Source organism: Misgurnus anguillicaudatus, chromosome 16 (genome assembly GCF_027580225.2).
Source record: "Misgurnus anguillicaudatus chromosome 16, ASM2758022v2, whole genome shotgun sequence".
Taxonomy (NCBI): domain Eukaryota; kingdom Metazoa; phylum Chordata; class Actinopteri; order Cypriniformes; family Cobitidae; genus Misgurnus; species Misgurnus anguillicaudatus.
Window position 1 is genome coordinate 18,882,646 of NC_073352.2, and position 12,399 is coordinate 18,895,044.

The window sequence follows — 12,399 nt, forward strand, 5'->3', positions numbered from 1 at the left end:
TGTTTATATATATATATATGGCTGGATATACATGCTGGAGTTTGTACATTCAGTGCTGTTGTCACAGTGACCAGTGAAGGCATTTGTGTTATTATGCACCAAGGTCCATACTGAGCAGGTTCATACTGAGGGATTATGCAGTCACTGCATCTGGCAAGTCTTTGATTGTAAATTAAAAAAAAAAAACTGTCTGTTTTGGTTGTTCTCTGAAATATTAATCAAACCAACAATTTATATCAAATATACAATTGTGAGTTTATTGGTAACGTCATTAGTACAATTTAGTATTAAAAGTGCCTAAAATCTTGTGCAAAAATAAAAGTAGGCCTACATAAACGTAATGTTTTGTTGAATACACTTATAGCACTAAACCAACATTTTCAGATTTTTATAAGCATGGCTCATGTGTGCCTCCTATGGGCCAAATGTATAATCAGAACAAGTTATGCATAAGTATGAACAGGAAATGTAGCATTCAGTGACAACTAAAATGAAATAAGTGATTTAACAAAACAAATCTGAAAAATAAATAAATAAAATATGCAAATAAATACAATATGTTATTTGTACAATATACAATATTTTCATAATTTTATAACAGGTAAAGATGAGCATGTGAATGGGAGATTCTTATTCAAGGCAGGACAGCTGGTGCAGGAGAAGAGCGAAGGAGGGTCGATCGTCAGGTTTCTGTTAAACAAATATTTTTATGTTTATATTGCTCGGGCAGAAATGACAGTAATCAGGCAAAGAAATGAATAAACAGATCAGGTAATAGAAACATCATGTGCTCCGAGGAATTACATGAGTAACTAAACAGAGAGTTGGAGGTTTACAAAATCAGTAGCTCCATTATTAATGATAATAAAATACACAACAAATATAAAAATACCTTAAAAACTTTAAAATATCACAATGGCTTTGATTATTAAGGCTTTGTGAAAGATGTTTAATTTTTCAAAGGGATTTTATTAAAACGGCAATGGCTGCTGAGTTAAACCAAAAGGCTTGTTCTGATGTTACACATATCCTACACAGCTATTAGTAGAAATTAACCTAAGGATCAGTTGTTTTGATACCCAAAGAAATCTATTTGGGCTATAAATAACATCACATAAACATAAACCTTTTCTAGAAAGATGATCACACTGTCAGAAAAAAAAAGGTACCAAAAAGTATAATACTATTGGTGGGGTGGTACCCTCAAAGGTTCATTTTGTACCTTTAGGGTACAATATTATACCCTAAGGACCTATTGTACCGTAAGGAATAATTTTGTAGGCCTACTAGTTATATATTAGGGACACAAAACAGTTAACTATACCTTAAAAGGTACACAATAGGTCCGTAAGGTACAGTAATGTACCCAAAAAGGTACAACATTGTATTATGTTTAGTTTACATATAACGGTATAAAACGGAACCTTAGGGTCAGCGACAGAAAAGGTACAGTTTTGTAGTACCTTTTTTCTGACAGTGAAGCATCCTTAATGAAAAACACCACAGTTTTTCAACATTTTACTATGTTCTTACTTAAACTTAGACGAATTAATACATACCTATCTTTTTCAATGCGTGCACTTAATGTTTGTACAGCGCGTAGTGAATGTGTTAGCATTTAGCCCAGCCCTATTCATTCCAAACAGGGATGAATTAAGAAGCCACCAAACAATTCCATATATTCACCATTTAAAGACATTTTTTGTTACAGGAGTAGGTACATGAGTAAGTATGGTGGCACAAAATAAAACGTGGTGATTTTTAAGCGAATAAAAAATTTAAACATATTGTATCGTGGAAGAGCACTTAAGACCTATTCGGACGGGATTAGTTTTGCAGGGGTAGATGGCGTACAACATGACACAGACGAGGAAAACTTGAAACACTGTGTTTAATTTCAGTGTAGGTAGAATGTCAGTTTCAGAAACAGTTCTGTGCCTCTGAGAAGTGAATTTAACTTTTTTTTAAAGTTTGTGTCGTGGTATTCAGGAACTGACTTGCCACTGACTTGACTTGACTTTTTCCGCCTAGAACGCAAGTAAATGCTTCTTTAAGCACTTTTAAATTAGAAAGAAACCAGCAAAATAACAGGAAATGACAAAATTTACATGTATATTTATAGCTGGTCTATTCGCACTGGATTAGTATTACCTGAGGTAATTCCTCTGGACCTTTTTATAGAAGGTGAAAGTCACCGTAATCTTAACTGACATTGTCCGTAATGATTACTGACATCATGGAGCATTCAGATGGGACTAAAATCACAGATAAGCTCTGATAAAAATTGCTTTACCCCACCCCCCTATGTAAAACAAATCCTGTCTGAATAGTACTTAAGTATAGTGGCACTGGCACAAAATAAAACGTGGCAATTTTTTTTCGTCAAGTGTAAACGCTTTCGCCCTGTGTGAATGTACCATAAGTGCTCTTCCGCCATACAATATAGTTCTCATTTTTTATCCTCTTAAAAGTGCCACCAGTTATTTAGTGCCACCATACCTACTCGTGTAACTACTCATGTAACTTTAAATCTTTCAATAGGGAAAACATCGAAGTGTTTAGTGGCTTCTAAATCCATCCCTGTTTGGATCCTAAGGAATGAACGGGGCCAGGCTAAATGCTAACACATCCACGACGTGCTGTACAAAGATAAAATGCGTGCACTGAAAAAAAGCTAGGTATGTATTAATTTCTTCTAAATCGAGGTAAGAACATAGTAAATATTGAAAAACGGTGGTGTTTTCCTTTAAAACCATTCATTAGATTAGGATTTCTCAGTAAAAACACCTTTTTGGGTGATGACATTTGCTAGATATTATTCAGCAGTTATTACTCTTGCTCATAATAAACAATCCCACACAAGCAAGAGAGTGATATGACCCAATATCAGCACGGTAACCTGCATTCTAGCAGTTTTAATGTGTTATGATGTTGAATCTATTTAGTTTCCTTACTCACCTCTTTCCAGCTCCACTCCATTAACTCGTAGACACTCTGTGGGCAGAGGCGGGGTCTCTGGAGCCGTAATCCTTTATTTAGATCCTCCACGACCTCCGCATTGCTACGTTTATCATGTGGTGTACGTCCCTCGCTGTACACCTCCCACATGAGCACACCTGGAACAAACAGACATTTGTCGATACATATTGGGTGTTTGCCACTGCCTCATGTTGGTTTGGTTGTATTTTCAAAATGGACTCACCAAATGACCACACATCTGATTTGCTGCTATACTTGCTGAATCTGATCACCTCTGGAGCGGACCACTTGACTGGAAATTTGCTCCCATAAGAACTGGTGTATTGATCATCTAAGACAAACCTGCAGATGGGAACGTTGGATTACAAGAAAGGTCCTAAAAAGTAGGGAAATGCAATTTATGGAAATGCACTATTATGTGTACCTGGTCATTCCAAAATCTGATATCTTCACTACATGATCTTCAGAAACCAAGCAATTTCTTGCAGCCTATAACACATTACGATTTTTGAACAAATGCACAAAAAATTTAATAAAGCAAGGTTTCATTAAAGAAAAGAAATACACTGTAGCATATGCCTACCAAGTCTCTGTGGATGAAGTTGGAGCCCTCCAGGTAAACCATGCCCTCACTTACGTCCAAACACATTTTCAGCATGTCTTCCTGTGAAAGCTTGCCTTTTTTGGCACGCAGGAAGTCTGTCAAGCAGCCATTCTCCATGAATTCAAATACTAGATACAGAGGCTGAGCGACCACCCCAAACAGCTGTACTAGTTTAGAATGAGACAATTGCCTGTGGAGGAAGCCCATGATAAAGCTATAAATTATACTTTTGCTGAAAATTATTTGTTTATACCTTTTGGAATAATTTGGAGTTATGTGTTTGCCATTAATCAATTAAAACAAACTGAAAAAAAAACAACCTGTCCTTAGGAAAAAGAGGTCCAACAACCCTGTTGAATCAAATAAAAAGGTGCAATCCTGCACACTGTCGATACTTCCCTTTAACCATGTTTTTTGTGCTAAAAGTATAGTAACCATGTTATAACCAATTTGGTGAACTGACTTCTATTAGCAAAGCCATGGTTATTTTGTGGTAACATGGTTTTACTACAGTAACCATGTTTTTTTGGTTTTAACTGTAGTAAAACAATAGTTAAGGGTTTTCGTAAGGGTTGTGCAATATATTTATTTATAAACACAAGCAACTTTATCAGGCATTTGACGTGTTTGCACATCCTCATGTTTTGACATGGCCTTCGTATTACAAACAGCAAGAGTTACTTACATCATAACATCCGCTTCCTCTTTAAATTCTTCCTCTGACATGAAACCCTCACGGACGGTCTTAACAGCCACCTGTCGTTTATTCCAAAAGCCCCTCCAAACCAAGCCAAACTGCCCGCTGCCCACCTCCTCACTTAAAGTTAATTCATCTGAATGAATCTCCCACTTCTCTGTAAAACATGTTTTGACATAGTACATTTATCTACATACTTATCTGGAAAAATTATAGGATTCATTGTAAAGAAAATTCTAATGGGTATGGATCTACTGCACCTGAATTCAACTCATTTGTTTTTGATGAGTTTTGAGCATTTCTGGAGACACAGTGCCTCAGTCTGCTTATTAAACCTGTCACATGCACATGAAAACAGACTTGAATGTAGCACTGTAGCAATTTAGGGAAGACAAAAAGTAAGATTTGTAACATCTTACCTGCTGCATTGTGTTGGTGATAGCGAATAAGCTCTGGTATATTTGAGAACAGATACTTTTCAGCTAAGTAATACTTGGTAACTTCACCGTCTTTCTTCACTCTGACCTGGTAGTGCTTAACCTGGGGGTATTTATTTCCATCTGACCTGTAGATGAGTGACGTTGATCGAAGGTGTCAGTGCAATTAATATTTTAATATTAAAAGGGTTCATTTGGAAAAATATATGTGATAAAAATTATTTTATTACCCTGAAACTCTGGCAAATATCGACACTGTGTATCCTCCAGCGTGTTTAGAGTCACGAACAATGAATCCTCCATCCTTGTTCTAAAAAATAGGATGTCATTATTATAAAACAAACATGTTTCATTTCGTTATTAGAGATAAGCTACATTTATAGAGGATTTGCTGTTGGGGAAGATGCAATGCATCTGTATGCAATAATGTGTAGCAAAGGTGAGACATTGACCTGACTCAAAGCTCACATGCACATCTGAGTTGATTTAAAACAACATGAAAGACAGTCATGACAGGAAACACAGCAGCCACATTCTGGTTTAAGGGCTGTAGATTTTAGTTTCAGCGTTTGCCTGCACATGTCTGCAAATGTGGCTCTTGCAGGTCTGCACAGAACCCAAACTTTTTGCAAGCCCAAAACTGTGAAAATGTATTAAAGTGACATGAATGTTTTGACTAAGTGTTTGAGCCTTTTCAACTGACACAAACATTAATGAAGACGTAGTTTATGGTTAACATAAAAACATATGCTTATATGAATCTGTGTTGCTGCACCTCTTCCAATAGTAAATTCTCAGCCTCTGTCCGAGTTATGTCCTTATCATACCACCTGGATTAAAAAAAGCATAAAAAACAGAAAAAAACATTAATGTGTTTTTTTGTAAATACAGAAAATACACATAATTATATATCATAGGTCAGGGGTATATGGAGGAGAACTTACTCAAATTTCTTAATATCGACTTTTTCTGCAATATATATGCAAGGTACTGATCCAACATGTCTATAATAGAAGAAAATAGCAAGAACATTTAAAAAATAATTTCCATTTAGTTAAATTATGCTATATTTTGTTTTTATAGTGTGATTAAAAATAATTGTTCCTATCTAACAATATATAAATACACATTTGATACCAATATATATTTGAGCTGCTTATATAGACTCTTTAGGTAAAATTTTTGAAAGGGTACCGCCCTAGTGACAGATTTAGTGCCATTTCTTCTAAAGGTATAATGATTCTTTAATTCAGAAGCTTATCTTGGTATGATCTTAAAGCTGGTTTGACGTAACATCCACATAATAACATTTATGCATTTGGCAGGCGCTTATATGACGTACAGTGTATGCAAGCTATGCATTTTATCAGTAATGTACTGTAAGTGTGTTCCCTTGACCTGCTAATACAATGCTATACTACAGCATCTCTACAGTGCATGACCTCTGCATATGCGAGCTACAGTAAAATCCAATTTACATGTAGTAACAATGTAGAATGTAAATTATGAGGCACAAAATCACATAAAATGCATTCAGATGTTTTTACCCATTTTTGTCTCTTACAGTCCACCAGTTTGGTTCTGAGCTGTCAACAATAAAATACTCTTCATCTTTGTGAAGCGGGAGGTCTGACTCTTCATCAGGAGTAAAATTCTTTAGAGCCACCACAATCCTTTCTTCTGAATCTGATGATCGTCTCTATGGTAAACACAGGCAGCTCAACTTAAAACACTGCATTCTAACGTAACATTTTTACTGTTCATGTTCTTTTAGCCAATAACAACAGCAAGATTTTAATTCAAAATCTTTCCAAAGTCTAACATACAAGGCTAAAATCTTTCCAAAGTCTAACATCTAAGGCTAAATATGAAACAAATCAAGTCAGAAAATAACATTAAACATGACAGAATGACGTACCGATGGATCTGGAGTTGGTGGAAGAGGTTTGGCTGTGGAATAAAACGCAATATGTTATAAAATGACAATACGAAAGTTCATTTTACGAATGTTTTAGACACAGACTACACTGCGCCACATTGCCACATTGCGCTATAATTACTACCTATTTATTTATAGTTTCCTATTATGCGACTGAGCCCATGAGTGTTCTGGATGCTTAGAACACAGTAATGTGCAACTGTTAGTATTCGAATGATAGTGACAGTACACTCTTAATAATAAGGTGCTTCATGATGGCATATCTGAATGGTTCAATAAAGAACCTTTAACATCCGATAAACCATTTTGTTTCAAAAAAAGTTATTTGTAGTGAAGAAATGGTCTTTAAAAGGTAAATAAATGGTTGAAGCTTTGACTGAGTGATTAAGGAACCAAAAATGTTTTTTCTATGGCATCGCCGTGAAGAACCTTTTGTGGCACCTTAACTTTTAAGAGTGCATAAAGATTATATTTTATAGAATGCACTTTACAGAATGCACTTTACATTTGTTCAAAATAATGATTTTGTGTAGAAAATAGCAAATTACAAATGTATTTATTTTTATAAATTGTGTATATTGTGTATTATGTAAATACATTACATATTTGTATACTGATAATTCTGTGCAACTGCACTTTTGTCTGTATATGTCTGCATATTTTCATCATCATTGCATTTTGAGCATTATGCTTTATACCAGTAGTTCTCAAACTTTTCGGCGCGCGGACCCTCTTGTGTACGATGCATCCCCTCGCGCCCCCTCAAAGAAAATGTATGACATAAAACATTCTAAAACTTAAAAAAAAAAACATTAAATTATACAACGTATTCCTGTTGGTTAGTAGACTTATTGTTCTGAGGTTTAATTACAGAGAATTCATGATAAATTAATGCATTTTATAAAATGTCATAAAACTGGGACCATCTCGCGGCCCCCTCAGGGGACCACCCGTCAGTTTGAGAACCACTACTTTATACCAAATACTGTAAGAATAAAAGAGTTTGCACCTCCATTTGGATAATATTCACAGCATCCTGCTGCCTGCTTTTCTGATTGATGACAACATCTCCATTTCCCTTCTACCCAGAAATCAGGATGGTACTTCATAAATAAGTTGTTATTCTGTGTCGCTTTATTGCATAAAGAAAGAACATGATAAAAAATAAATTATTTACAAATTAAATACAAATAACAAAATAAGACCATAATTTTACTTCCTATCAACAACAAAAATGTACTTCTCTTATTCTCTTTCTGTTCTCTTTTCATTTAAAATGTATTGCTTTCTATAACAGCTGCTCACCTTCTTTCAAAGCTCTGACCCATTTTAACCTGCAGTCATTATTTGGAGCAAACACATACAGATAATAGCTATCATGGGCGACCTGTCAACAAATGAACAAACAAACAAACAAACAAACGGTGTATGCGATATAAAAACACAGCACAAAACAACAATAAACTTAGTATGTTTGAATATTTTGCACAATAATCACAATATAAAGAGTTTGGTTCCAAAACGAGATAAGTCAAGATTGATAATATCAAACAAACTGCAGTTGGTTTGTTTTGATTTAAGCCTTCATAACTAAATAAATACAGCTAAGTAGCACATTAAAACATTATAACATAATAATAAACATTATATATAAACAAAAAATTTAAAAACAGAGTTATCTCGTTTTGGAACCAAACTCTTCATATATCACTATCACAATATTGACAGACACAGTTTTTTGTAGGAAAACGTTTTTTTCTCACCTGGAAAGGGTACTTGTATTCACAGGGTATGGGAACATCACTGCGTACAATCTCCACACACTTGATATGAGACAGCTCAATGCAACCTTTTTGAGTTAGCTTTTTCTAAGTGATTAAAAAGACATGACATTTTCTTCTTTGATACATCACCGTTATGTATTTTACGTAATACTGTTTGCCTATAATAAAAAAGCTGACAGTTTCAACAGCTCAGGAAAAAGAGATCACTCAAAATGAGCATTTCTACATGTATTGCAGTCATTCAATTCCAGTGTCTGTTGAATTCCAATAAGGTCAACAGCAACATGCACGACTGACAGAGCATCCCAAGACATATGCAATTTGTGATTAACAATCAAAGTAATTTCTTCAGATATTCATTTTTGAACTCTAGTAAAACTCTTTGTATTGTGTTCTTTCCAAATGAATATGAACTTGCTTCCTTTGCAGAATGAAAACATCTTTTATGTCTTTTTTGACATGTCTGCCCAGTTTTGATTTTCCGTAAGTAAATGCAAATGAAAAACAATATTTTTATTTGGAATTTAGGGGAAATATAGTAGTTTACAAAATGCAACAAAAATGCTAATTTTACAAACATACCTATAAATAGTAAATTGAGAAAACAATAAAATAATATTTTCTCAGAGCTGTACCTACCCCAGGACGATTCTCGAAGTATGTCAGCTCCTGTGTGTTTAACACGAAGATTCTTTCTTTGTAGTTGCATGGTGAAGTTCTTCTTTTTTGTTGTGATTTCTTGTACAAGGTTTCCTTTAAGATGACTCTTGGATACATGATAATATTTGGATATTTAACTACCACATGGATGGTTGACTCATGCCGAAGCTCATGATAGGTGACAATCACTATAGTTATCCACCAGCAGAATTTACACTGCTGTATAAAGTACAGGTTTCCGGAGTTGATACATTGGGTAAACCACTTCCTGAGGTAGACTGCATAAAAACTATCATGCAATCACATGCTCGCACACACACACACGCACGCGCGCACGCACGCACACACACACACACACACACACACACTCTCTCTCTTTCTCTTTTTCTCTTTTTTTCTCTCTCTCTTTCACCTTCTTATTAAAATATTTTGCTTTATTAATTTTAATTAATTACTTTTTGCAGGTATTGCCAAAGCATTGAAAAAAATTTAACTAAATAAAATTCATAAAAATCAAGATACCTTATTTCATAACAACAAAAATAATAATCATTATTAGGCTATTAAATATCAGGACGTTTCAACCAACAACATTTATTACTTATATTTACATGGAAATTCTTAACATTTCCTACAGTATATTTCGCGAAAATCTGTAACTAATAGAAACCTGGAAATTTAATCCAATCAGAAAAAAAAACATAAAAAATTCAGAAGTATTTGATGAGGGTAAAATTTGTTAACCACAAACATTAATAGAGCAACCGCATTTATGTCCTTATAAATGTCATATAAAAAGTAACCTAATTACTGTACACGCCTGCTTAAACACAGCAAACGAAAGTATTTGTTTTAGTCTTGCGTGGGGGTTGAAAGGAGTTGCGAAAATACGTCAAGAAAAGTTACATTTTCCAACACATATATAGCTTTTTTTTCATTTTGAGAAATCTTTGATTTGTTTCCTGCTTATACTGCATTTTTTCAAGTGAAATGACGTCATAGGATACGCGTTGTTTTGAACCCACCCTAATCTGTCTTTGGCCAATGACGGTTCTCGTTGTTAGGGACTGTCTACCAATCCAATTCTTTCATCTTTTGACCTGAGTGAGATTGGATTCGAGACATGCAAGACGATTCGTTCGTCTTGCATATGTTTACTAAAAATCTTAAAACGTAGCCCACATTAATTACTTTTAATAAAGGTGGTCGTTTCGGTAGGTATTAATTTGTTAAATATTACGGGAATTACATCCGTATTGTCAAGCGTTTTGTGAATCTGTATCGTTACCTCACTTAACATTTAACGTTAGCATATAGCTTTGACGTGAATGCTGTCTGGTACTTCTAATCAACAATTGTTAATAAAGCAATTTTTGTTTATTATATCTTGATAACCGCGTGTCCAAAGCTTTTCACTATGTTTGATGTACAGTTGCGCATTCTCGGAAAGTTACGTATTTTAGCAATTTACTTTTTTTTTTTTAAAGCACATTGACAAAGTTTTTGCCCTAGTGTTTTAGCTAGACTACCAATAGTGAATAATAATGTTGTTAACTAATAGATGATATACTTTTCTCCTTCGATATCAAAAATGGGGGAGCCACAGCAGGTCAGTGCTCTTCCACCACCACCTATGCAGTACATCAAAGAGTACACGGATGAGAATGTGCGAAAAGGGCTGGCCCCCAAACCCCCACCTCCAATTCGAGACAGTTACATGATGTTTGGTAACCATTTCCAGTGTGATGATCTCATTATTCGACCCTTGGAGAGCCAGGGCATTGAGCGCCTTCACCCAATGCAGTTTGACCATAAAAGAGAGCTGAAGAAATTAAACATGTCAATTTTGGTGAACTTTCTCGACCTTCTGGACATCCTTATCAAAAGCCCAGGCAGCATTAAACGAGAGGAAAAGCTTGAGGACATGAAACTCCTTTTTGTCCATATGCATCACCTCATTAATGAGTACCGCCCCCACCAGGCCAGGGAGACGCTTCGGGTCATGATGGAGGTACAGAAGAGACAGAGGCTGGAGACAGCTGAGCGTTTCCAGAAGCACCTTGAGCGGGTGGTGGAGATGATCCAGGGGTGTCTTGCTTCACTGCCTGATGATTTGCCACAACCAAACAGCTCTAGTGTGATGGAAGCCGGTGGTGCAGGGTCTGCCGGTCCCTCTAGACTAAAAACAGAGCCTATGGATGTAGATGATGCCGGAGTTAGTTGCATGGTTGTGCAGACGGACAAAAATGTGCCCTTAAAGCGGGACAAAGTGTGTGATAAGGATGCTGCAATGTGCAGTATTATTGACGAAATGACTTGAGCTGTCTGGGGACATTTTTTGTTTGTTTTTATGGTCTTTGGGAAAATGCCAGTTCTTCTTCTTTGTTACAAAACTAACTTTGCATAGGCAGCCCACAAGACCAAACCATGGACATTAGTACTGTTTACACAGTTGTAAGCTTATAGTCAAAGTAAATGTTTAAAAAAAGAATAAAGAAAAATGTGACCTACTTTTTATTATCATGTTTGTACCACTGTGCTATTTTATTTCATTAAATAAGTTAAGCATAAAGAGACATCTTTTTGCTACATTTTTCATTAGGTCATATTTCATGTATTTTTGTGGATAGTATGATCATATCAGAAAGAGTCGGGGCATGATATGAACAAATTATACATGTTAGGGTGTTCAAAACAGGGAAATTTACAGTACCAGCTTTTAGGGAAATATAAAGGGGTTGCTTTAATTTAAGTCACTATTTAAAATGTAAACAATGTGGGTCCCTGAGCGACCGTCAGTGTTGAATCTAGGTGTCATAGAAAAAATTAAGACTAGTGAAGTTTGTTTTTACCATAGTTCCAGGGAATACACTAAAATATGTCATTTAAATTACTGGCACATACTTGCATATAACTAGGTTATGCCAATAAATTTACAAACTTTACAAAGTGTTAACACCTCCACAACCTGCAGGCTTTCTTTGACTCATTATTAAAACTGTTGTGTTATGTGACTTTGTTATGTCACATTTTCTTATGGAAATGAGTAAGAGGAAATGCAAACCTTTTTAAAACCTTTTCTGCCCTTACGAAACCGCATGTTAGTGCACTTTAGCACGTAACACGTGTTGCATCCAAATGTACTGTTATATCTTTGTTATATATGTATGTATACATGAAAGGGCAGCAGTCACAATGCCTCTCCATACACAATGTTATTGTCATGTGCCTTGCCCAGTGCATGAAACATTTTACACAACAGTATGTTGGTGTACGTATAAGGGTGGGGCTCATATAAA

General features: G+C 35.3%; 2 protein-coding genes across 2 annotated transcripts; one reads left to right on the forward strand and one right to left on the reverse strand.

Annotated features, from left to right (window-relative positions):
* Positions 1 to 231: 231 nt before the first annotated feature.
* On the reverse strand, positions 232 to 9,403 carry itk (IL2 inducible T cell kinase). Its single transcript, XM_055177975.2, has 17 exons — positions 9,080 to 9,403; positions 8,420 to 8,524; positions 7,962 to 8,043; positions 7,666 to 7,788; positions 6,636 to 6,667; positions 6,265 to 6,416; positions 5,662 to 5,721; positions 5,493 to 5,547; positions 4,948 to 5,027; positions 4,700 to 4,845; positions 4,541 to 4,615; positions 4,269 to 4,437; positions 3,563 to 3,773; positions 3,404 to 3,468; positions 3,203 to 3,321; positions 2,959 to 3,116; positions 232 to 690 (listed from the first exon to the last, which is right to left on the reverse strand). The coding sequence occupies exons 1-17, from the start codon at positions 9,215 to 9,217 to the stop codon at positions 631 to 633; spliced, it is 1,830 nt and encodes a 609-aa protein (XP_055033950.2). The 5' UTR covers positions 9,218 to 9,403; the 3' UTR covers positions 232 to 630.
* A 1,280-nt stretch (positions 9,404 to 10,683) lies between these two features.
* med7 (mediator complex subunit 7) lies at positions 10,684 to 11,672 on the forward strand. The gene has a single exon (XM_055177978.2). The coding sequence runs from the start codon at positions 10,692 to 10,694 to the stop codon at positions 11,418 to 11,420; it is 729 nt and encodes a 242-aa protein (XP_055033953.1). The 5' UTR covers positions 10,684 to 10,691; the 3' UTR covers positions 11,421 to 11,672.
* Positions 11,673 to 12,399: the final 727 nt, after the last annotated feature.

Coding starts and splice junctions, on each gene's coding strand:
- itk (XM_055177975.2), bottom strand. CDS start 9,217: ATGTATCCAAGAGTCATCTTAAAGGAAACCTTGTACAAGAAATCACAA. Junction 6,417..6,635: donor CACCAACTCCAGATCCATCG/GTACGTCATTCT, acceptor TGTTTACCATAG/AGACGATCATCAGATTCAGA. Junction 3,322..3,403: donor TCAGATTTTGGAATGACCAG/GTACACATAATA, acceptor TCCCATCTGCAG/GTTTGTCTTAGATGATCAAT.
- med7 (XM_055177978.2), top strand. CDS start 10,692: ATGGGGGAGCCACAGCAGGTCAGTGCTCTTCCACCACCACCTATGCAG.